This window comes from Sardina pilchardus, chromosome 4, assembly GCF_963854185.1.
Source record: "Sardina pilchardus chromosome 4, fSarPil1.1, whole genome shotgun sequence".
Classification (NCBI taxonomy): domain Eukaryota; kingdom Metazoa; phylum Chordata; class Actinopteri; order Clupeiformes; family Clupeidae; genus Sardina; species Sardina pilchardus.
Genome location: NC_084997.1, coordinates 2,868,979 through 2,895,382, shown reverse-complemented (window position 1 = coordinate 2,895,382; position 26,404 = coordinate 2,868,979). Strand labels below are relative to the sequence as shown.

Sequence of the window (26,404 nt, the reverse complement as noted above, 5' to 3'; positions counted from 1 at the left end):
AGGCGTCTGCACACCCACTGAACACCCGCCCATGCCCCCAACTTCCACCGCCCGCCACCATGTACGCCTTTAGATAGCAGGCTTGTGCACAATTCTGAATTTTAGAATTCAATTCATGAATTGGAATTTGAATCGAATTGGCCCCACCCCACAGGAAGTTGAATTTTAACTTGAATTGGAATGACAGGAAGTGGAATTCAATTCATGGAAATTCAAGACAATTCCACAGTCACATAACAGGAAGAATGTGTTGAATCTGCATTCAGTTTTGGGAAGGTTACTTTGGAAATGTAATTGATTACTGTTTTCAATAAATTGTGTGTTTGTTGCGATCATATCTGACATTTTGTGAAACTTAGCCTAATTGTTCAACACTACCCTTAAATTATTATATGAATTTCTTTGAATTTCAATTCTTTAATTCAAATTTGAATTGTAATTCTACATCCTGTTTTTGACCTCAATTCAATTAAATTCAAACCCTAGAATTGAATTGGAATTTAGGAGTCATTCTCAATTCAATTCTGAATTTTGCACAAGCCTGATAGATAGATAGATAGAAAATGTATCATTATTATTAAGCTATTATTAGCCTATTACTAGTAGTAGGCCTACGTATAACATTTCAATCTATTGCCATTTTGGGTCCTGAAATGGCATATCAAGCATCTGCCATATCATAAACAGGGGTCTGAAAACTTCTGTTATGAAAAATACATTATTTTGAAGTGGGGGAAATGGGGAGGTATGAAAAAAGGCAGAAATTTAATGTGATTTCAAAAAGGGATTTCTTGTGATTACCGCTAAGTATACAGATACATTCTATATGCCATTGGAATCAGTAGGATCTCCTGTTTATTTTGATATGCAGTTTGCCATAGGGCAGTTCCGAAATCATGAGATATTTCACAGAGAAGAATCTGTATGACGCAGAACTGAGTGTGACATTTTATTTTTGTATGTAATTTTCAACGCTAATTATCTCGCGAATCGTTCGTCGTAGAAACTAGTGGCTAGCGTCATTGGAAAGGTCAGGTTATGCAGTTTCATATGATATGCCTGTTATTTCTGTGTGAAAATATCTCGCACCAATATGACCGAGAAGAACGGGTGCGGCCGCGGCCGCATGGTGCGTCTTGAAGGCGGCAGAGAGGGTCGGCCGGCGGCCCGATGGTAATCTTCTCGCGGCCCGGTACCGGTCCGCGGCCCATAGTTTGAGAAACACTGACATAGGGGGTCAAATACTTCCTTCCCCCTAGCATTTAGGAAGAACGTTTATTTATTTACGATACATTCTTCAATCACAAAGAAAATTGGTGTACTTAGCAGTTTTATTTGTACTATTTTTTTTAATTAAGACATGTAACATACTGGCTCAGGTATGTTTCATAATAAGAAATGAATTTATTACGTAAAGTTAACATGAACTAATGTTAAAGAATAATTATAAGAGTGTAGTGCAAATCAGTGTAATGCAAATACGTAAATATGAGGTGTTAGTCAGTAAAGGGAAACAATAACGACACAAAATCATAGCCAAGCCGGGAGGAGGAGTGCCCAGTGAAGATGGCGCCCAGCGGAGAGATTCTATGAGGTACTGCTTGTAAACAGTCTTTTTTAATAAACTTCCTGTGCATTTCCAAAGTTCTCAGTATCTCGTTTTAAATGTCAGGACCCTCAGAAGTCTACCAACACAGTGTGGAGTTACTTGGAACCGTTTTAATGGTTTAAAAATAGCAATTTAACTGCATAGGGTATATGATGCCCAATCTAATAGATTCAAGCCTATTGCAAGCTCGGCGGAGTTCGGAATCCTAGGGGGTGTGCGAAGGAGCCTCTTCAACACGTGTAAGTACTGTGCAAAATGTTTCGGTACAGTTAAGGTCAATTTCACACCGGAATTCTCCTTTAAAGAGTCACTGCACCCTAAAATATGTTTTTTGAGCTGTTGATTGATTGAAAATACTCATAAGTGGTGAACTGTACTATTACCAGGGTTAATATTACAAAAATCGTGTTTCTCGACAAAAGTAACATTTCGTCTGATTTTGTATTGGAGATATTGCTCTCCGCGCATACTACATGTTGAGACATGCCATGGCATGTTGGTCCAAAATGCTATTGGAATGCTGATGAAGTCCTGTACTTCTCGTCCAACACTACATCACCGGGTCGTTACAAATTAGGAATGAAACACCCCAACACCTCCTGCCCTGATTAGCCTACCTGTGATAAGCCATGTCTGCAGCACTCATTCCCAGATTGACACGAAATCACCATGGTTGATTGGTTGCAGCAGTGCTGCACTCCGTCTCCAAATTTCAGAACGTCTCGCCCATTTTGAAAGCCGTTTTCAGAAATCTGATGTGGGTGGAGTTATGGGGTGAAGTGACTCTTTAAAACAGAGGCCCATGACTATGGACCTCTGTCACTAATCAAAACCAAAAAGGCCACTTATGAACATAGAATATGCACACAAACCACACAATGTCTGGCTCATCCCATTAACACCCAACACACCAGCATCCACCACCAACATACACTCCAACCTCCACCATACACTCTCACAAGGGTCAGATGGAGACCCCACACTCTCACCAATCACACGTCTCACTCTCTGGCCCCTCGGCCACCTGGCCCTCGATCATTCCAGAGCCTGAAAAGGTAATCTAAGAGGGGCAGGGGTAAACAGACAGGACAGAAGAGAAGTGAAACAGATAAGCATCTTACACAATCGGGGCACGCGACAGCGCATCCGCCATAACATTTTCTATGCCACGAATGTGACGGATCTGCAAATCATATGGCTGTAGGATTGATTAGGATTCTGCAGGGAGTGTAAAAATGTCAATGGATTGTGATCAGAATACACAGCAATGGGATGGACTCCACCACCTACATACACATAAAAGTGCTGTAGAGCCCATACCAAGGCAAGAGCTTCTTTCTCAATAGTTGAGTAGTTTAGTTGATACTTGTTAAACTTTCTAGAGAAATAACAAACAGGACGGTCAATCTCGGTCTCATCAGATTGCAAAAGAACAGCACCTGCCCCCACCTGGCTTGCATCAACCTGGATCTTAAATGGTTTGTCTAGCATAGGGGCAGCCAGAACGGGGGCAGTACTAAGCAGCAACTTAGCATTTTCAAATGCCTGCTGGCATTCAGGGGTCCAGACGAACTTTGTCTTACCTTTGAGCAGGTTGGTGAGGGGGGCAACCACAGTGGAAAAATTAAAACAAAAACTCCGGTAGTAACCGATCATGCCTAAAAAAACGTGTTAGCTCCTTTTTCGCTGTAGGAGGTGGGAAGTTATCAATGGCAGTCACCTTAGCGCGCACTGGTCGCACTTCCCCCTGACCCACCACCTTCCCCAGATAGACTACAGTAGCCTGCGCAAATTCGCATTTTGCCAAATTTACGGTCAAATTAGCCTCAACAAGCCTCTCAAACAACGCTTTAAGCCTGGAGATGTGCTCCTGCCAATCACCACTACATGTCACCAGATCGTCTAAGTAAACTGCGCATCCCTCAAGACCCGAAATAACGCGATTCATAAGGCGTTGAAAACTGCAAGGGGCGTTACGTAATCCAAAGACATAACGTTGTAAGAAAACAGTCCAGACTGGGTGACTAACGCAGAGATCTCCTGAGCTCTTGCCGTTAAAGGAATCTGATAGTAACCCTTCAAAAGATCGCATTTGGTTACATACCTTGCTGCGCCTACACGGTCTATACAGTCCTCCATACGAGGAAGAGGAAGAGGAAAAGAGTCAGGTTTCGTGACCAGATTTACCTTTCGGTAATCTGTGCAGAAGCGAAAGGTAGAATCCGGACCAATAGACAAGGTGACGCCCAACTGGAATATGATGGTTTGGCTAACCCATTACTAAGTAAATATTGAACTTCCTCATCCAATATCTTTTGCTTCACAGTTGACACACGGTAAAACCGCTGTCTAATTGGATTTGCCTCACCAACCTCTATATCGTGTTCTATTAGAGTTGTGCATGACGGTACATCGGAGAACATTCTAGGAAACGCCAAAATTAAGGATTTAGGCTCACCCCTCTGATCAGCAGGCATATGACCTAAAAGGCCATCGAGATTTTCCAACATTTCTGAATTTCTTAATATATTTATAGTATCTTTTTTACCTTTGACCTTTAACCTTTGAAAATATATTTTTTTAAATAGTTGTGTTTACACTGAATTATAATAAAAAAGTGATTTCATTACATCCACTTTACTCTCATATAACTATTGTGGAGGACCTCTAGAATATAACCATATATGCCACTTTTGCATAGATGTTTTTAGTTAGATGAAAAACTTAAAAATCTCAAGGTATAGTTGACTGCCTCAAAGTGCCCGAAAAGGCCCCGGACCTCCAAGTGTTAAGCTATGTGATGACACCATGTTACTGTAGGCCGTTCTTTATTCACCTTGCTTACGTTTTCAAAATCAAAGAATGGTTGGTGTTCTTTCTGGATTTAAATGGCATTCGGAAGGTCAACGAGAAAGTCCACGTTCCACGTTTTCATATCAACCTAAATTAAGGAGGTGGTAGATCAGTCTGGTTCTTTTTTTAAATAAATCATGCCTCTCTCATAAGGCCGCCTTGATTTCGAACTTGCACTATGTGGGTGTGTCAGAAGCTGGGATGACAGAATGCGCATAAAACAGAGGTGTGCAACAGAAACGTGTTAAAAAAAAAGCTTACGAGCTATTTACGCGTGATTGGGGAGATTTCCCCCCATACTGTAGTTTCACTAATGTGTGTGAAATACCAAAATAGCCAGTAATCAATCTATCTATCTATCTATTTATTAATGCAAGGAACGTCTGTCTGTGTGTCACTCTGTCTGTCTGTCTGTCTGTGCCACGCATAACTCTCGAACCACTCATCCGACTGACCTAAAATTTAACACAGGTCTTGCTAATGACGTGCGTGAGTGCAGTGCAAAGTTTGGTCGTTGCCGGACAAAAAATGACTAAGATATCGTTAAATTAAACAAAATACAACTCTACCGCAATCCCACAATTCTACCGTTCTAAGCACTAGCCACTCCCCCTCACTCTCACTTACTCCAGCATAGAAACAAAAAAGCCAATTTCGCTGACGAACTCACATGTTGCCATTCATGGAAATTAGGATGTTTCACATAAACAACGGACCGTTTCAAGATTGTTCATGTTGGATAAACATGCTGAGTCCGACACACATGCACCCATGTTGGTAAGCAGGCTGTTAAAGTCACGTAACGTTGCATAGGCTACTCATCAACAACCGCGGTTGCTTAGCGCCTCATACATGTAGCACTGGCATGGCCATGGCATAGACGGGCCATGGTCATGCGGTTAGCTTTAGGCTATCATTTCCCACCAACAGCAAAAACGCACGGTTATGTAATGTGTCTAATAGCCATTAGCTGCAACTCAAACGCCTTTCCCCTTCACTTTTTTTACTTTGCAAAGAGAGTAAAAAGCTCTGACTGCACGGGCCTGATTCTACGTCATCACCAATCTAACATGATCTAGCCTACCTAGCCTACCAATGTCATTGGGCAACACGTTTCGTGGAAAACATTGTTTGCACGGGCACTGCACTAGTGTTGCAAATTGAAGATATGGGATTGTTCACCACAATGCTTAAAATTACTTGAATCTTCAAAGGGCTGTAGTTGTGGAACCATTAGTGATACAGATACACTATTTATGCATAGGTTTAGTCTACAAACACCTGTTTCAGATTGTTTTGGAGAGGGTCACCTTCCAAATTTAGCTGAGATTGGATGATATCACACGGAATGACCCCCATGCATAATATATTGGATATTGGTATAGTGTGTGTGGCTAAGACCTTGTTGGACTGTACCATTTAGGGAAACTGATTCAACCACCTAAAACTATATTTTCTTAAAGCAAGATGTCAACTGACATGGGATTTCACATTTCTCACCCTCCCTTCATGGCTTTGCTGCTGATGCATAATACATTTGATGTAAATTGGATGTATGGCTAATACCTTTTGGGCTGTGCCATTTAGAGAAAACAGATTCAACCACCTAAACTATTTATTTTCTGAAAGCATATGCCCTCAAGATGTGATCTAACATGGGTTTTGACATCTCCCACCCTCCTCATAGCTTTGTTGCCCATGCATAATACATTGGGTATAGATCAATCAGATTTTTGGCTACTTGTATATTGAGTGCTCTGTTAAACTTCAGCTGTGTCCCAGATGTCTGTCAAGCATTTTTGTGATATAGACCATTATATAAGCATCAGACAATAGCAATTAAGTTTGGTGCCCTCAGTTTATCAGGATGTAGGTGTGGCCCTCTGATGGAGGAAGGACTGTGATGTAGTCTACGTCTTCTGGGAACTGGCAATGGGGTTAGCTTCCCTGTTGGGAGGTGTCGTGGGGTCTTTGCTATGGCACAGTCTGCACATCCGGCTACGAACCTTCGGACATCCTTGGTCATACCCGGCCATGAGTAACAATCTTGCAGAAGTGAGAGCATGGCATTGGTCCCTGGGTGTCCCGTACCAGAGGAGGAGTGTGCCATGGTTAGGAGTTGAGTTGGGGGACTGAGGAGAATATGTGTGCAGTTGGCCGGTGTGTCAGCTGGTGCAAGATCATTAGTTGAGTTGGGGGACTGAGGAGAATATATGTGCAGTTGGCCGGTGTGTTAGCTGGTGCAAGATCATTAGTTGAGTTGGGAGACTGAGGAGAATATGTGTGCAGTTGGCCGGTGTGTTAGCTGGTGCAAGATCATTAGTTGAGATGGGAGACTGAGGAGAATATGTGTGCAGTTGGCCGGTGTGTTAGCTGGTGCAAGATCATTAGTTGAGTTGGGAGACTGAGGAGAAAATGTGTGCAGTTGGTCGGTGTGTTCAATTTCAATTTCAATTTAATGTCGCTTATAGAGCGCCAATACATTACACATGTCTCAAGGCGCTTTACAGAGTGTTAGACATTCAAAGAGAGCCCATGAGTAACAGGGGCAAGGAAAAACTCCCTAGAATTGGAGATACATATAGGAAGAAACCTCAGACAGACCCACGACTCAAGGGCCCAACCCATCTGCCTTGGGTCAGTTACAGTACAGTCATTTGTAGTTTGAAAGTTACAATGACAATGAAAGTTCAAATAGTCCAGTGTAGGGAATAAATTGTCCATTAGTAATCCATTAGTTATTTCGGAAGATGATGGGTCGCTGGGATCCGAGGGCCAAAGATTCGGGCAGGGAACCACAGCAGGCGATGGTAGGGCAGTCATAGGGATGGCGAAGGCAATGGCGATGGTAGGGCAGTCAGAGGGATGTGACTTCAGGTGTGATGAGGGACAGGCACAGAGATGGTTGATGGCTGGTAATGGTTTACCTCACAGGTGAGGTATAGGGGAAAGGGAAGAGAAATAAAGTGTGTTAGTATTACTGTAAGTCATATTAAGTATTAATAAGTATATCAATGGTGATATAAATGGTTATACTATAGAGGGTTTACAAAACGCTTTTACACACCTCTTTTGTGGGGACAGGTGCGTAGGAATAGGTTACCCAGTTAAACCCGAAGAGGCATCCCGCACATCGTCCACCACGCATGCAAACATCCACCCACCCACCACGCACGCAACATCCACCCACCCACAATGCCCCCCCCCCCAGGCGAACCCACACACCACCTCTGAACCGCGCGTCGGAGCAGCACGGCTGAGCATGGCCAGCCAGAGTCCGCCCACAGGCGGCGCCACCCATCCGCAGACAACCCCCCACCACCATCCGCGAGCAGAGAGAACGGGGCCCGCGCCAGCCCCACCCCAACCACAACACCGCGCGAACACACACCACGGCCCGACCAGGACACACAATCTGATCCGCCCCGCCGCCCAGGCCCCCCGGAAGCAGCGCCCCCAGAGCAAAAGTCCAGAATGCTTCATGTCTTTGGACGTGTCATCCTGTCATCCTGTTGACAGGGTCGGGAGGCGTAGGGAGGCGATGTAGTGTAATTAAAATTGTTAAAATCATTGGACATTGGTGTAATGTAATTAAAATCGTTAAAACCATTGGACTTCCACTCTAGAAACACCACCCCAAGAAGGCCCGGACCGCGAGCCCAATCCAAATACAATGCCGCAACATAGCCCTCCCCTCCGCCATCCACTCCCAGCATTCCCACCTCCCCCGTCCCCCCCATCCCACAAAATGCACAGCCGTGCACATCTGATCAGACCGCATGCCCCAGCCAGACCGCCAATATACGTCCACGCAGAGCCACTGCCGAATGGAGCCGTCACGAACCCCCCCCCCCCCCCCCCCCCCCATCTACAGACGGCGACGGGAGCCCCCCCGCGGACGAGCAACGCCACCCGCGAACGGATCCCGACCGGCCCAGAGCACCCAGCCCCACCACCCGGGCGCGCAGCCCAGACATGATGCGCAAGCCCACCCGGGGAAGGCCCATGACCGAAACGGCGCAAATGGACAAAAGCCCGCATGCGCAGTGAATGAACAAATGCCCGCACACGCAACAGACAGCACGCGGGACCCTCCCCCCCCAAGCTACACTATAGAGGACAGGACAGGGAGAGAAGGAAAGAGGGAGAGTTGAGAGAGACAGAGGGAGAGGGGAGAAGAGGAGTTGTACGGCATGCCACATAAGAAGTCAATGACAGCGCAATGCTAAAGCAGCATAACTAAGGCATGGCGGAGGGTGGTCAGCACCAGCTCAGGTGTGTTCAGTAGCCACCATGGGATGCATGACTGGGGCACCAGTCACACAAGCCCACAGCAGAGGTGGTCCGTTCCAGTAAGACCCTGAGGTGGTTGAAGTTCCACACTGCACCATACCTAACTGTGTTAGCTGGTGCAAGATCATTAGTTGAGTTGGGAGACTGGGGAGAATATGTGTGCAGTTGGTCGGTGTGTTAGCTGGTGCAAGATCATTAGTTGAGTTGGGAGACTGAGGAGAATATGTGTGCAGTTGGTCGGTGTGTTAGCTGGTGCAAGATCATTAGTTGTGGCCTCACGGATCTGCTCATCTAGGGGGTCCACTGGATGGGGCTCACAACCATTCCAGCAGAGAGGATGGTTTCAGGCTGCTCCTCACTTTCCTCGGGGTGGTGCAAACAGGAGAGCACATCACCTCTGTTATGACAGCATACTAAACTGTACTTTTGTGCCTCCTAAAAGACTCAGAAATGTCAAGACAATTGCTTTGCAACATGAACAGGGTCTTTACATGACAACACTGTGCGTGGTCAACCCAATAATTGTGAAGGAACAGTATAAATCCTGTGTTTATAGAAGTTGTCAGCCTACCTGTCACCTCTGTTGCTTCCTGTAGCATAAGGTCGATACCGAAGTCTAACTTGTTAATATTAATGACACACAATAGCTGCACACTACTGAATGGAATATGTAGAACCAAAGATGACAGGATAGATAAATCAAGCATTCTGCCTTAGTTCTGGCAGGCCTCATAGTCAGCTGTCTGTAAGTTTCTTATTGGCTATGCCAAACCCAGTCCACATCAGATGATTGTTCCATTCGCTCGCAAGTAGTCTCTCTCATAAGGGCGCCTTATTTAAGCTGCGTCAGTCTGTTACTATCACTGTTTTCTCTGCTCACTGCTTTGCAACTCACCTCCTCCCCAGCTCCACCTCAAAGTGGTTTAACTTAGATAATGACATTCTGTTGTCATCGTTACTTGCTCTGTTCAAGGGGGAATAGAGTAACAGGGGAGCTACACCAGGCGCGTGACTGAAGCGTTCCGTTTGCGACGCGTATGTTGCAGCCGGTTGCAGCAGTTAATAATCACCGTAGTCAATGGAAGTAGCTACACCAGACGCGACAGTGGCGCGTATATTCGAAAAAAATAGACCCATCTTCTAAAATGGATTTTACGCGTCGTGAACGGAACGCTTCAGTTACGCGCCTGGTGTAGCTCCCCTGTTACTCTCCCAGTTTTAACTGGGAGGGTAGTCGCCTGAGGGTGCTGCTGTTCCCTGTCTATGCTTTTTCTTGGAGCTCATGGAAGGACAGGGAACTTCCTCTGAACAGAGCCATACCGCCAAATACAAAATATAGTCTTGTGTATTTTTGACATAAGCGGTCCTAACAGAAATAAAAGTTGTCAGTAGTGTGGCAGCCATAGATAAGAAGCGTCCTCTGAATGTGCTGGTTCGGGTAAAGAGAGACCTGTAACGCCTCCCGGAGGAGAGAGAGGTGAGAACAGTCTTTGTGAAGCTGAACGCCTTACGCAACCATCACTTGTCCTGGATGGCCTCAGTGGAGGGGAGTGAGGAAACGGGGATGCTTTGGGTACTTTTCACAACCCTCTGCAATGCTTTCCGGCTGGAGGCAGAGCAGTCTCACATACTGTAGGTGTTGCTATTGTGAAGGTGGGACAGGGCGGAGTGAAGTGTGAAGTAGAGATGGCATCCTCCGTGCTCCTGTTCTGATGGTAGGAAGGGGAAGGCAGATTGGAAGGGGTCCAGTGAGGGTGGTGAGCAGGTCTTGAGATGGGCCAGGATCAGCCTCTCCAAGCACTTTGTGATGATGGGGGTGAGTGCAACTAGACGGAAGTCATTAAGGCTCGTTGCAGTGGAGCGTTTTGGCACCGGCACGAAGGAGGTGGTTTTAAAGCCTGCGGGTACAGCTGCCTGGGCTAGTGACAGATTAGATATGCCAGTCCAAACCTCAGTCAGCTGCACAGCACAGGCCCTGAGGAAGCATCCGGGGATACCATCAGGACCAACAGCCCATACATGTATTTGTCCTGCTCAGTGCCGCACACACATCAGTCCTGGAGAGTGTGAAGGGCAGATGATCTGCAGAGACCACCTTGTTGTCCCTATCAAAGCGGCCATTTTGTACTCTGTGATGGCCTGGATGCCTTGCCACAAGCGTCGGGGGTCAGAGTTGTTCTTGAAGTGATCCTCAAACCTTAGCTTGTGGTTGTGCTTGGCCTTCTTTGATACCCCTTTTTTAGGTTAGCCCTGGATGAGCTATAAGCCTGAGCATCACCTGATCTGAATGCGATGTCTCGTGCCTGCAGCAGGAGTCTGACTGTTGCATGATGCATCCATGGCATCTGAGGAAAGTGGTAATCCGTTTGAGGGTGGTGACACTGTTGATGTTGAAGTTGATACAGTCAAGAATGGAGGAGGTATATGAATTAATGCCCGTGCGGAAATCATGGGTGGTGTCACGGTTTGAGGTTTGGGTTTTTTTGGGACTTTTAGTTGCTGCTGAAGTGCTGAGTCAGTTCCCTCTGGCCACACTTTGACTGTCCATCGTATTGGGGCAGCCGTGGTGTACTGGTTAGCGCATCGGGCTTGTAACCGGAGGGTTGCCGGTTCGATCCCCGACCAGTCCACCACGGCTGAAGTGCCCTTGAGCAAGGCACCTAACCCCTCACTGCTCCCCGAGCGCCGCTGGTTGGGCATGGCAGCTCACTGCTCTGGGTTAGTGTGATTCACCTCACTGTGTGTTCACTGTGTGCTGTGTGTTCACTAATTGGGTTAAATGCAGAGAACTGAATTTCCCTCACGGGATCAAAAAAGTATATATTCATTCATTCTTTTATTCTTGTTTTCAAACATTTGATGAGTGCTATTGTAATGTGTAATAATATTTTGTCAGTGACATATTTCTTTCTGAAGTGAGACAGAAAGAAGAAGAAGACTGGAGGAGATTTAAAGAGGAGAATAAACATGGCCCAGTACAAATTCACCCAGAAAGGCTTGGTAAGTGAACATGAAAGGAGAACAAAGAGGACGTAACAATTACCTCCAAACCATAATCTGTAAAGCCGTTTTAACCCTTAGAACCCGACTGACGCAAATTGCGTCAAAAAACACTCCCTTCTCTGTTCTTCTGCTCTGCAACTATTAGATGCAGCAAAATATACCTTTATTGTATGAAAGAGCAGAAGTGGGGTTTTCCCGGGTTGGTCAGGGATTTTATTGACGTTACATCCGTTATAAAGACTCAGCTGTGATTCAGCACTTTGTGCTCTGTGCTTGAAAAGTGCTATATAATATATTTTATTAAAAATCCAGAAGAATAATAATCCACCCAAATAAGAAATCCACCCATAGTCTACTCTACACAGACTGTGGAGCTGATGTGGAGTATAGATGGACGCGCAGCAGCGCAGGCAGACAGCACAAAGCCTCGATCTCCCAGGACAAGCTAGTCAACCGACTAACACGGCAATCTCAGCGATCCGCTGTGTAGCCTTAGCCAAAGTTTCAAAACAGCCACAAGTTCAAATGCAGCGCAACTCACAGTGAGTAGCCGGTCGGTCCAGGCCAGGTGTTATTCCTTTAAGGACAGGACGTACAGGATCCACCACACAGAGACCAGGCAGTAGGCAAGCGGCACAGCAGTAGTCTGGTCTTGCTTATGTCCGTCTCCTCTACTGGGAAACTTCTGAATAGGCCTATAGCGTTTACCACGGCGGAAGAATTCAATAAAAATAACGAACATGAATGCAAAATATATACGCTCACTATTACTATGTGTCGATTGGAAAAATATTCACATGAAATTATAAAACTTATTAAAAAGTCAAACAAAAACATGCCAGCTGGAGCGGCGTCAGTCTCGCCAGCGTCCCCGTAACCTAGCAATAACCTAATAATAAGGTGTTGCTAGGGTAGACATGGTTGTTTCATTGTTTATGTGAGTTGATAGTGTGAAGATAGACAGTTTAAATTGAATATGGATAAAAGCTGTTGATAAAAAGACAATTTAATGAATGTTGATAGACAGCAATGCTAACCATGCTAATCAGGTTGCTTAGCTAACTTGGCTGATGATTTCTAGCAGTTGCATTAAAAATGCTAACTATGCTAACAATGCTAAACAAGTTGATTAGCTAACTTGGCTAATGATTTCTAGCAGTTATGTTAAAAAATGTTAACTATGCTAACAATGCTATCTAGCTAACTTGCTAATGAGGACTTTTATTTTGAAACATTTGTTGTTAGGGTATCCATGGTGACCACCATCAGAAATAAAGAAGTTACTGTAGTAAAATCATGTTGGTTACGATGGAAACGGTCATAAATGCTTAATTTGAATGGTTGCTATGTTGGTTGCTAGGTATGTGGAGGTTTCATATAGCTGACTGGAGGCATAGTTGATGATAACTGGCAGTTGGAATGGTTGAACAGTTAAATAGTTGAGTAGTTTCAATGGTTAAAAAATGATTTAATAGTGTATTATTGCAGTGAGGACTTTTATTTTGAAACAGTTGTGGACAGAGGAAACAGTTTACAGGATATGTAGTCTTCACAAAGAGATTGTATGCTTAAAGCCTGAGAGAGAGCGCTGCTGCAGGTGGCCCTGGCCACCTGGCATAAGATTCTAATTGCCCTATTATGATGTCATAATCACAATGTTAAGTCTATGGAGGGAGTTTTAATAGTTTTTATGTAATAGTTCAAAAAGTATAAATGTTACAAAGTTGAAAAATACATAGTTGAAGTCACCTAAGTAAGACCTACGCAGCGCAGTTTGAATGAAGTTTCTACGTTAAACGGTTGAAGCTGAATTAGAAGCACAAAAAGCGTTAGAAGAATATAGTTTAAAAAGTATAAAAGTTAAAAAGTTGAAAAATACATTCCACAGGTCTCCTAAGTAAGACCTATGTAGCAAAGTTTGAATCAAGTTTCTACGTTAAACGGTTCAAGCTGAATTGCGAGCGTTAGAAGAAAAAGAATAACTAGAAATGCAATTCCAAGGAATTACCAGTGCATGAAGAGATAGATAATGTAGATATGGTTACTAAGGTGTAGCTAGGGTAAACATGGTGGTTGCATAGTTTACAGAGAGTTGATAGTGTGAAGGTAGACAGTTTAAAGCTGAAACATTCCAGTTCTAACTTAACTAATGATTTCTATTCATGTTAAAATGTTGATAAGCTAACTTAGCTAATGATTTCTAGCAGTTGTGTTAAAAATGCTAATTATGCTAGCAATGCTAACTTTACTTACAATGCTAACCAGGTTGATTAGCTAACTTAACCGATGATTTCTAGCAGTAATGCTAAAAATGCTAACTATGCTAACAATGCTAGATTTGCTAACAATGCTAACCAGGTTGATTAGCTAACTTAGTTGATGATTTTTTGCAGTTATGTTAAAAATGCTAGCTATGCTAACAGTGCTAACCATGCTAACTAGCTAACTTGCTAGTGAGGACTTTTATTTTGAAACATTTGCTGCTAGAATATCCATGGTGGCCACTATCAGGAAACAAGAAGTTACTGCAGTATAATCATGTTGGTTGCTATGGAAACAGTCATAAACGCTTAATTTTAATGGTTGCTATGTTGGTTGCTAGGTACTTGGAGGTTTCATGTAGTTGACTGGAGGCATAGTTGATGATAACTGACAGTTGGAATGGTTGAACAGTTAGCTACATATTTTTCAACTTTGTAACTTTTATACTTTTTGAACTATTAAATAAAAACTATTACAATTTCCCCCATAGACTTAACATTGCGATTATGACATCATAATAGGGCAATTAGAATCTTATGCCAGGTGGCCAGGGCCACCTGCAGCAGCTCTCTCTCTCTCTCAGGCTTTAAGCATACGATCTCTCTTAAGACTACATATCCTGTTAACTGTTTCCTCTGTCCACAACTGTTTCAAAATAAAAGTCCTCACTGCAATAATACACTATTAAATCATTTAACCATTGAAACTACTCAACTATTTAACTGTTCAACCATTTCAACTGTCAGTTATCATCAACTATGCCTCCAGTCAACTACATGAGACTTCCATGTACCTAGCACCCAACATAGCAACCATTAAAATGAAGCGTTTATGACCGTTTCCATAGCAACCAACATGATTTTACTACAGTAACTTCTTTATTCCTGATAGTGGCAGCCATGGAAACCCTGTCAACAAATGTTTCAAAATAGAAGTCCTCAGTAGCAAGTTAGCTAGTTAGCATGGTTAGCATAGTTAACATTGTTAGTATTTTTTTGCATAGCTGTTAGAAATGATTAGCTAAGTTAGCTAATCAACCTAGTTAGCATTGTTAACATAGTTAGCATTGTTAGCATAACTGCTAGAAATCATCAACTAAGTCAGCTAATCAACCTGGTTAGCATTGTTAGCATGGTTAGCATAGTTAGCATTTTTAACATTCCTGCTAGAAATCATTAGGTAAGTTAGCTAATCAACCTGGTTAGCATTGTTAACATAGTTTGCAGTGCTAACATTGTTAGCATTTTTACCATAACTGCTAGAAATCATTAGCTAGGTTAACCAATCGACCTGTTTATCATTGTTAGCATAGTAAACATTTGTTTACAAAATCTGTTTCTAACATTTGTTTGAAATCATTAGTTAGGTTAGAAATGGAATGTTTAAGCTTTAAACTGTCTACCTTCACACCATCAGCTTTCTTTAAACTCTGCAACCACCATGTTTACCCTAGCTACACCTTAGTAACCACATCTACATTATCTATCCATTATCTATCTATACATTTTCATGCACTGGTAATTCCTTGGAATTGCATTTCTAGTTATTCTTTTTCTTCTAACGCTCGCAATTCAGCTTGAACCGTTTAGCGTAGAAACTTGATTCAAACTTTGCTACGTAGGTCTTACTAAGGAGACCTGTGCAATGTATTTTTCAACTTTGTAACTTTTATAGTTTTTAAACTATAAATTGAAAACGATTAAAAATTTCCCCATAGACTTAAAGCAATAGTTCGGAATTTTGGACATAGGACCTAATTTCCAACTCAGTCTGGGTGATATAGGTCGGTGAAGACCATTTTCAGTGAATTTCTGCCCTTCCTATGAGTTGCAGCGTTCATCTCATGCTAATCTGGTGCCAAGATAACGCAAGTCAACGGTAACATCCAGCCTGCCACTGAAAACACTCCACAGAACACCCGAAACAAATACATTTTAATGTCAGACTATCGATGCACATGCCTAGTGTTGATAGAACCATGTTAGAAATAAAACGAACCTTGCATCGCATTGCAATAGCCTACTTTGTTCCCTGTATGGCAGTGGCGGATTGATATTGAGAAACTAGTCCCTCAAAATGTAATAAATCATTGAGTTGCAAGGTTAGTTTTATTTCTAAAATTATTCTATCAACACGGACATGTATATCGATAGTCCGACGATTTAATTGACTTGTCTCGGGTGTGCGGTGGAGTGAGTAAGGCTGTTGTTGATGTCAGACTGATGTTACCGTAGAAATGTGTTAGCTCAAAACCAGCGTTAGCAAAGGGGGACGCTGCAACTGAAGGAAGGGGCTAAACGCGATAAAAACGGTCTCCACCGACCTATATCACCTCGGTAAAGTTGGAAATGAGGTCCTATGTCCAAAATTCCGAACTATTCCTTTAACATGGGCCTCTATGACATCACAATCGGGTCGTTAAGCAATTAGAATCTTATGCCAGGTGGCCAGCCCCACCTGCAGCAGCTCTCTCTAGTCCCTTTCCCACATAACTTCTAGAAGTTACCCGGACATATTTACCCGGGTAGAGGCACGACACGGACGATTCCCACATGAGCTTTATGTCCGAGTGAGATACGGGTAATTGTGTTCACACTAGACCCGAGTAGGAGCCGCGAGGGGTGGGGCAATGTCAGCACTTGCAGGGGGAGGGAGATGACGCTAAATAAATGCGTTGTTGTGCTGTGTTGCCTGGATGATGCGAACTTACATCAGATCCAAAACATCATGAAACAACAGAAGTAGTTAGCTCGCTAGTCAGCGGGAGCTAGCATAGAGGAAAAAATAGCTAACGCCAGGACCACAGTACACAAAGCTCTACTTCAACCCTTTCTGGTATAAACATCCAACACAACAAATGAATAGAAAATAATGACACACCTGGAAAATATATAAACAGCACACAGAGGTCTGAGGCTCCTTCCCAACTCCTACAAAAAGCAACAATGCTAAATAACAGCGACGTTAACTATTAGCTGTTAACCCTCTATTGCATAGTGTTGCCTCAGGGTAACAAACCCCTGTCGCCTCATTTTCTCAGGCCTACAACATCATACACCAATAAAAAATGCTCATTTTGATCAGGAGGAAGTTTGAAAAGCCAACAGAATGCTTGTATTTGATCACATGACTTGTAAAATACCCTTTTCAATCTATCTTCCTCACCTGCACTCACATGCGGCAGGCATGTTTTTTTCAGCTCCACAAACCTTTGAAAAAGTGACATTTTCCTTAGGATTTCCATGAAATAAAAAATATTTTCACAATTTTGGGTAAGTTCTGATTCAGTTTCACTCTGTTGATTATGTTTTTATTGAATATTTATTTAGTAAAAGTGTAAAATAGCTATGTTGCCTCAAAGCAACAACATGCAACAGTGGAATGAGGATTCCCTGTTTACTTACACAGAGTCAAATGGCAGGATACCAAGACTTGTTGAGTATTTGTCAGTATGTACATTGTTTTTTATTTTAAAATACTTAATAACAATAACAATATGTTTATTGATGTGTGCTTATTGATATCTCCAGATGGAGATGCTGAAGAAAGAGATGGAGAGCTGAAAAAGGACGAAGAGGAACAGGCATACATAAACTGAATGGGAATGAATGGATAGAAATAATACTCCTTTGTCGCGCATTGTTACTTCTAGGTAACAAACCCAACTAAGATTGTAACTAGTTGTGAATGTAATACTTTTTCAGCACAATTTTTTTTTCAAATTAAGTTGATGTTGAAGATCTTTCATAAAATGTATTTTGTTATGGAATAAAGAGATATATTTCAAGTAGACTGCACTTTTTGTATTTATTACCATTATTGCATGTTGTTGCCCCAAAGAAACAAACCTAGATCTACCCCCTATTAATATTTTTTTTTTTTTTTTTTATGGAATTGTTCAATGTGCTCTATGACTGGTGATAAATTGTGTGGAAATATTTTTTTTCTTCATTATTTCATATATCATGCAATAGAGGGTTAATTGCTAACCACTGTAATAAACAGCTAGTTGCAAGCTAATCGACAACACTTCAAGCTATTCACGTTTGCAAGGATAATCCTGCCTGTTCCGCAACAAACACAACAACGTGATTGCAGTTTAAATTTTTATTGTACGTACACAACAAAATGTCACTGTTTTCTGTACTCCGGTGTTCTCGTCTGTGTTCATACTCGTAGGGCAATGTTTATCGTTACCATGGCAATTTGTACTTTCTGCCTCGCGCTGCAAGCAGGCTGCAAGGGCGCATTTCTATACGTCATCGGTACGCCCCCCATCTCTACCCAGAACTGTGCCGGCTGCATTCCCACCTAAACGCACCCGGGTAACATCTAGAAGTAGTACTAGGGGGCTAGTAGGGTGAGTTCCGGGTAAGAAAATACCCGAGTTTTGCGTTCCCACAAGTCCCTTTCTCACATAACTTCTAGAAGTTACCCGGACATATTTACCCGGGTAGAGGCACGACACGGACGTTTCCCACATGAGCTCTATGTCCGAGTGAGATACGGGTAATTGTGTTCACACTAGACCCGAGTAGGAGCCGCGAGGGGTGGGGTAATGTCAGCACTTGCAGGGGGAGGGAGATGACGCTAAATAAGTGCGTTGTTGTGCTGTGTTGCCTGAATGATGCGAACTTACATCAGATCCAAAACATCATGAAACAACAGAAGTAGTTAGCTCGCTAGTCAGCGGGAGCTAGCATAGAGGAAAAAATAGCTAACGCCAGGACCACAGTAAACAAAGCTCTACTTCAACCCTCTGTGGTATAAACATCCAACACAACAAATGAATAGAAAATAATGACACACCTGGAAAATATATAAACAGCACACAGAGGTCTGAGGCTCCTTCCCAACTCCTACAAAAAGCAACAATGCTAAATAACAGCGACGTTAACTATTAGCTGTTAACCCTCTATTGCATAGTGTTGCCTCAGGGTAACAAACCCCTGTCGCCTCATTTTCTCAGGCCTACAACATCATACACCAATAAAAAATGCTCATTTTGATCAGGAGGAAGTTTGAAAAGCCAACAGAATGCTTGTATTTGATCACATGACTTGTAAAATACCCTTTTCAATCTATCTTCCTCACCTGCACTCACATGCGGCAGGCATGTTTTTTTCAGCTCCACAAACCTTTGAAAAAGTGACATTTTCCTTAGGATTTCCATGAAATAAAAAATATTTTCACAATTTTGGGTAAGTTCTGATTCAGTTTCACTCTGTTGATTATGTTTTTATTGAATATTTATTTAGTAAAAGTGTAAAATAGCTATGTTGCCTCAAAGCAACAACATGCAACAGTGGAATGAGGATTCCCTGTTTACTTACACAGAGTCAAATGGCAGGATACCAAGACTTGTTGAGTATTTGTCAGTATGTACATTGTTTTTTATTTTAAAATACTTAATAACAATAACAATATGTTTATTGATGTGTGCTTATTGATATCTCCAGATGGAGATGCTGAAGAAAGAGATGGAGAGCTGAAAAAGGACGAAGAGGAACAGGCATACATAAACTGAATGGGAATGAATGGATAGAAATAATACTCCTTTGTCGCGCATTGTTACTTCTAGGTAACAAACCCAACTAAGATTGTAACTAGTTGTGAATGTAATACTTTTTCAGCACAATTTTTTTTTCAAATTAAGTTGATGTTGAAGATCTTTCATAAAATGTATTTTGTTATGGAATAAAGAGATATATTTCAAGTAGACTGCACTTTTTGTATTTATTACCATTATTGCATGTTGTTGCCCCAAAGAAACAAACCTAGATCTACCCCCTATTAATATTTTTTTTTTTTTTTTTTATGGAATTGTTCAATGTGCTCTATGACTGGTGATAAATTGTGTGGAAATATTTTTTTTCTTCATTATTTCATATATCATGCAATAGAGGGTTAATTGCTAACCACTGTAATAAACAGCTAGTTGCAAGCTAATCGACAACACTTCAAGCTATTCACGTTTGCAAGGATAATCCTGCCTGTTCCGCAACAAACACAACAACGTGATTGCAGTTTAAATTTTTATTGTACGTACACAACAAAATGTCACTGTTTTCTGTACTCCGGTGTTCTCGTCTGTGTTCATACTCGTAGGGCAATGTTTATCGTTACCATGGCAATTTGTACTTTCTGCCTCGCGCTGCAAGCAGGCTGCAAGGGCGCATTTCTATACGTCATCGGTACGCCCCCCATCTCTACCCAGAACTGTGCCGGCTGCATTCCCACCTAAACGCACCCGGGTAACATCTAGAAGTAGTACTAGGGGGCTAGTAGGGTGAGTTCCGGGTAAGAAAATACCCGAGTTTTGCGTTCCCACAAGTCCCTTTCTCACATAACTTCTAGAAGTTACCCGGACATATTTACCCGGGTAGAGGCACGACACGGACGTTTCCCACATGAGCTCTATGTCCGAGTGAGATACGGGTAATTGTGTTCACACTAGACCCGAGTAGGAGCCGCGAGGGGTGGGGTAATGTCAGCACTTGCAGGGGGAGGGAGATGACGCTAAATAAGTGCGTTGTTGTGCTGTGTTGCCTGAATGATGCGAACTTACATCAGATCCAAAACATCATGAAACAACAGAAGTAGTTAGCTCGCTAGTCAGCGGGAGCTAGCATAGAGGAAAAAATAGCTAACGCCAGGACCACAGTAAACAAAGCTCTACTTCAACCCTCTGTGGTATAAACATCCAACACAACAAATGAATAGAAAATAATGACACACCTGGAAAATGTATAAACAGCACACAGAGGTCTGAGGCTCCTTCCCAACTCCTACAAAAAGCAACAATGCTAAATAACAGCGACGTTAACTATTAGCTGTTAATTGCTATTTGCTAACCACTGTAATAAACAGCTAGCAGCTAGTTGCAAGCTAATCGACAACACTTCAAGCTATTCACGTTTGCAAGGATAATCCTGCCTGTCCCGCAACAAACACAACAACGTGATTGCAGTTTAATTACAGTGCATGAAAATGCACTGTACTGTTCTTCCTATTCTTCTTATTATTATTACAGTGCATGAAAATGCACTGTACTGTTATTCCAAGTCTTCTTATTACAGTGCATGAAAATGCACTGTACTGTTCTTCCTAGGCTTCTTATTCTTCTTCTTCTAACGCTCGCAATTCAGCTTCAACCGTTTAACGTAGAAACTTCATTCAAACGTTGTTGCGTAGGTCTTGCTTATGCCATGTGTGCTTTGTATTTTTCAACTTTGTAACTTTTATACTTTTTGAACTATTAAATAAAAACTATTAACAATTTCCCCATAGACTTAACATTGCTCATTATGACATCACGGCAGCAATTAGAATGTTACCCCAGCTGGTCAGCCACCTGGGCACCAACTGTCAGTTTCTCTCAGGCTCCTCTCTGAAGACTACATATTCTGTTCCCCTGTATCCTCTGCGCACAACAGTATCAAAATAAGTCCTCCTAATTCCATCCAACTTTATATCCATTCATCTTCTTCAAACCATTCACTCATCCACCCATTCTAAACAGTCTGCCTATCAACAACATCAATTAGACGCTCTACATTGAACTTTTAAACAATCTACTCTGTCTCAGGCTGGCTCTCTTAAGACTAGCCAGTTAAATTGATTACACCTGTATCTGTATCCACTACTCTCAGATACATTCTCTGTGTCTCTCCATTCTACAAGAATATAAGGCACATTCCATCCAACATTCTATCCATTCATCTTCTTCAGACCATTCACTCATCCACCCATTAAACTGTCTATCAACATCTATTAAACAATCTGTCTATCAACATCCATGAAACTCTCTGTCTATCAACATTAATTAGACTATCTACATTCAACCTTTAAATTATTTACTCTGTCTCAGGCTTTAAGAGTAGGCCTACTCTGGCTCTCTTAAGACTAGCCAGTTAAATTGATTACACCTGTGTCAACTACTCTCAGAGAGCTGTATCAGTGTCTCTCTTAACAAGAATATAAGGCACATTCCATCCAACCTTCTATCCACTCATCTTCTTCAGACCATTCACTCATCCACCCATTAAACTGTCAATCAATATCTATTAAACAATCTGCCTATCAATATCCATTAAACATTCAGTCTATCAACATTAATTAGACTATCTACATACAACTTTTAAAGTATTTACTGTGGGTCCCTCTCAAGCAGCGTTTATATGTCCTCCCTCGCTCCTCGATCCTCAATGATCTACATAAAGAAAGATAGAAGAAGGGCTAGACTATCCCATTGTTGCCGCTCCATCATTCTTTATGTAGATCAGTGAGGAGCGAGAGAGGACGCGTAAACGCTATGAGAGGCACCTTCTGTCTCAGGCTTTAAGCATACAATCTCATTAAGACTACAGATCCTGTTTCACTACTTCCTCTGTCCACAACTGTTTCAAAATAAAGGTCCTCACTGCAATAATACACTATTAAATCATTTAACCATTGAAACTACTCAACTATTGAACTGTTCAACCATTCCAACTGTCAGTTATCATCCACTATGCCTCCAGTCAACTACATGAAACCTCCATGTACCTAGCAACCAACATAGCAACCATTAAAATTAAGTGTTTATAACCGTTTCCATAGCAACCAACATGATTATACTGCAGTAACTTCTTGTTTCCTGATAGTGGCCACCATGGATACCCTAGCAACAAATGTTTCAAAATAAAAGTCCTCACTAGCAAGTTAGCTAGTTAGCATGGTTAGCATAGTTAACATTGTTAACATAGTTAGCATTTTTAGCATAACTGCAAAAAATCATCAACTAAGTTAGCTAATCAACCTGGTTAGCATTGTCAGCAAATTTAGCATTGTTAGCATAGTTAGCATTTTTAACATTACTGCTAGAAATCATCGGTTAAGTTAGCTAATCAACCTGGTTAGCATTGTTAGTAAAGTTAGCATTGCTAGCATAATTAACATTTTTAGCTTAACTGATAGAAATCATTAGCTAAGTTAGCTAATCAACATTTTAACATGAATAGAAATCATTAGTTAAGTTAGAACTGGAATGTTTCATCTTTAAACTGTCTACCTTCACACTATCAACTCTCTGTAAACTATGCAACCACCATGTTTACCCTAGCTACACCTCAGTAACCATATCTACATTATCTATCTATTTTTGCATTTTCATGCACTGGTAATTCCTTGGAATTGCATTTCTAGTTATTATTAAACTTCTTCTTCTAACGCTCGCAATTCAGCTTCAACCGTTTAACGTAGAAACTTCATTCAAACTTTGTTGCGTAGGTCTTGCTTATGCCATATGTGCTTTATATTTTTCAACTTTGTAACTTTTATACTTTTTAAACTATTAGTTAAAAACTATCACCATTTCCCCCATAGACTTAACATTGCTCATTATGACATCACGGCAGCAATTAGAATGTTACCCCAGCTGGTCAGCCACCTGGGCACCAACTGTCAGTTTCTCTCAGGCTCCTCTCTGAAGACTACATATTCTGTTCCCCTGTATCCTCTGCGCACAACAGTATCAAAATAAGTCCTCCTAATTCCATCCAACTTTATATCCATTCATCTTCTTCAAACCATTCACTCATCCACCCATTCTAAACAGTCTGCCTATCAACATCAATTAGACGCTCTACATTCAACTTTTAAACAATCTACTCTGTCTCAGGCTGGCTCTCTTAAGACTAGCCAGTTAAATTGATTACACCTGTATCTGTATCCACGACTCTCAGTAGAGAGCTGTCTCTCCATTCTACAAGAATATAAGGCACATTCCATCCAACATTCTATCCATTCATTTTCTTCAGACCATTCACTCATCCACCCATTAAACTGTCTATCAACATTTATTAAACAACCTGTCTATCAACATCCATTAAACTCTCTGTCTATCAACATTAATTAGACTATCTACATTCAACTTTTAAATTATTTACTCTGTCTCAGGCTTTAAGAGTACACTGTGGCTCTCTTAAGACTAGCCAGTTAAATTGATTACACCTGTATCAACTACTCTCAGATAGCTGTATCAGTGTCTCTCTTAACAAGAATATAAGGCACATTCCATCCAACCTTCTATCCATTCATCTTCTTCAGACCATTCACTCATCCACCCATTAAACTGTCAATCAATATCTATTAAACAATCTGCCTATCAACATCCATTAAACATTCTATCTATCAACATTAATTAGACTATCTACATACAACTTTTAAAGTATTTACTGTGGGTCCCTCTCAAGCAGCGTTTATATGTCCTCCCTCGATCCTCGATCCTCAATGATCTACATAAAGAAAGATAGAAGAAGGGCTAGACTATCCCATTGTTGCCGCTCCATCATTCTTTATGTAGATCAGTGAGGAGCGAGAGAGGACGCGTAAACGCTATGAGAAGCACCTTCTGTCTCAGGCTTTAAGCATACAATCTCATTAAGACTACAGATCCTGTTTCACTACTTCCTCTGTCCACAACTGTTTCAAAATAAAGGTCCTCACTGCAATAATACACTATTAAATCATTTAACCATTGAAACTACTCAACTATTGAACTGTTCAACCATTCCAACTGTCAGTTATCATCCACTATGCCTCCAGTCAACTACATGAAACCTCCATGTACCTAGCAACCAACATAGCAACCATTAAAAAGTGTTTATGACCGTTTCCATAGCAACCAACATGATTATACTGCAGTAACTTCTTGTTTCCTGATAGTGGCCACCATGGATACCCTAGCAACAAATGTTTCAAAATAAAAGTCCTCACTAGCAAGTTAGCTAGTTACCATGGTTAGCATAGTTAGCATTGTTAGCATAGTTAGCATTTTTAGCATAACTGCAAAAAATCATCAACTAAGTTAGCTAATTAACCTGGTTAGCATTGTTAGCAAATTTAGCATTGTTAGCATAGTTAGCATTTTTAGCATTACTGCTAGAAATCATCGGTTAAGTTAGCTAATCAACCTGGTTAGCATTGTTAGCATTGCTAGCATAGTAAGCATTTTTAGCGTAACTGCTAGAAATCATTAGCTAAGTTAGCTAATCAACATCTTAACATGAATAGAAATCATTAGTTAAGTTAGAACTGGAACGTTTCATCTTTAAACTGTCTACCTTCACACTATCAACTCTCTGTAAACTATGCAACCACCATGTTTACCCTAGCTACACCTTAGTAACCATATCTACATTATCTATCTATTTTTGCATTTTCATGCACTGGTAATTCCTTGGAATTGCATTTCTAGTTTTTTATTGTAGGCTAGAACTACGTACACAACAAAATGTCACTGTTTTCTGTACTCCGGTGTTCTCGTCTGTGTTCATAATCGTAGGGCAATGTTTATCGTTACCATGGCAATTTGTACTTTCTGCCTCGTGCTGCAAGCAGGCTGCAAGGGCGCATTTCTATACGTCATCGGTACGCCCCCCATCTCTACCCAGAACTGTGCCGGCTGCGTTCCCACCTAAGCGCACCCGGGTAACATCTAGAAGTAGTACTAGGGGGCTAGTAGGGTGAGTTCCGGGTAAGAAAATACCCGAGTTTTGCGTTCCCACATACAGCCACCCGTTTGATATCCGTTTGACATCCGGATGTCTCGCTCATGTGGGAAAGGGACTATATACAGCCACCCGTTTGATATCCGTTTGACATCCGGATGTCTCGCTCATGTGGGAAAGGGACTTCTATCTCTCAGGCTTTAAGCATACAATCTCTCTGAAGACTACATATCCTGTTAAACTGTTTCCTCTGTCCACAATTGTTTCAAAATAAAAGTCCTCATTGCAATAATAAACTATTAAATCATTTAACCATTATGACTACTCAACTATTTAACTGTTCAACCATTCCAACTGTCAGTTATCTTCAACTACGCCTCCAGTCAACCTCCAAGTACCTAGCAACCAACATAGCAACCATTAAAATTAAGCATTTATGACTGTTTCCATAGCAACCAACATGATTATGCTACTGCAACTTCTTTATTCCTGATAGTGGCAACCATGGATACCCTAGCAAAAAATGTTTCAAAATAAAAGTCCTCATTAACAAGTTAGCTAGTTAGCATGGTTAGCATAATTAGCATTGTTAACATAATTAGCATTTTTAGCATAATTGTTAAAAATCATCAGCTTAGTTAGCTAATCAACCTGGTTAGCATTGTTAGCATAGTTAGCATTGTTAACATAGTTAACATTTTTTAGCATAACTGTTAGAAATCATCAGCTAAGTTAGCTAATCAACCTGGTTAGCATTGTAAGCAAAGTTAGCATGGTTAGCATAGTTAGCATTTTTAGCATAACTGTTAGAAATCATCAACTAAGCTAGCTGATCAACCCTGTTAGCATTGTTAACATAGTTAGCATTGTAAGCATTTTTACCATAACTGTT

At 41.6% G+C, this 26,404-nt stretch overlaps 1 protein-coding gene and 1 long non-coding RNA gene across 4 annotated transcripts in view; both read left to right on the top strand.

Annotated features, from left to right (window-relative positions):
• The window catches only part of epsti1 (epithelial stromal interaction 1), a 63,479-nt gene that overhangs the window by 2,577 nt on the left and 34,498 nt on the right, over positions 1-26,404 (top strand). For all 3 annotated transcript variants that reach the window (XM_062533733.1, XM_062533732.1, XM_062533734.1), the window contains exon 3: positions 11,672-11,755. In XM_062533733.1, the coding sequence (XP_062389717.1) occupies positions 11,672-11,755 (84 nt within the window). The remainder of the gene's footprint in view (positions 1-11,671; positions 11,756-26,404) is intronic.
• Positions 18,675-19,739, top strand: LOC134077720 (uncharacterized). The gene is made up of 2 exons (XR_009938739.1): positions 18,675-19,221; positions 19,480-19,739. It is a non-coding gene; the product is annotated as an uncharacterized LOC134077720 (long non-coding RNA).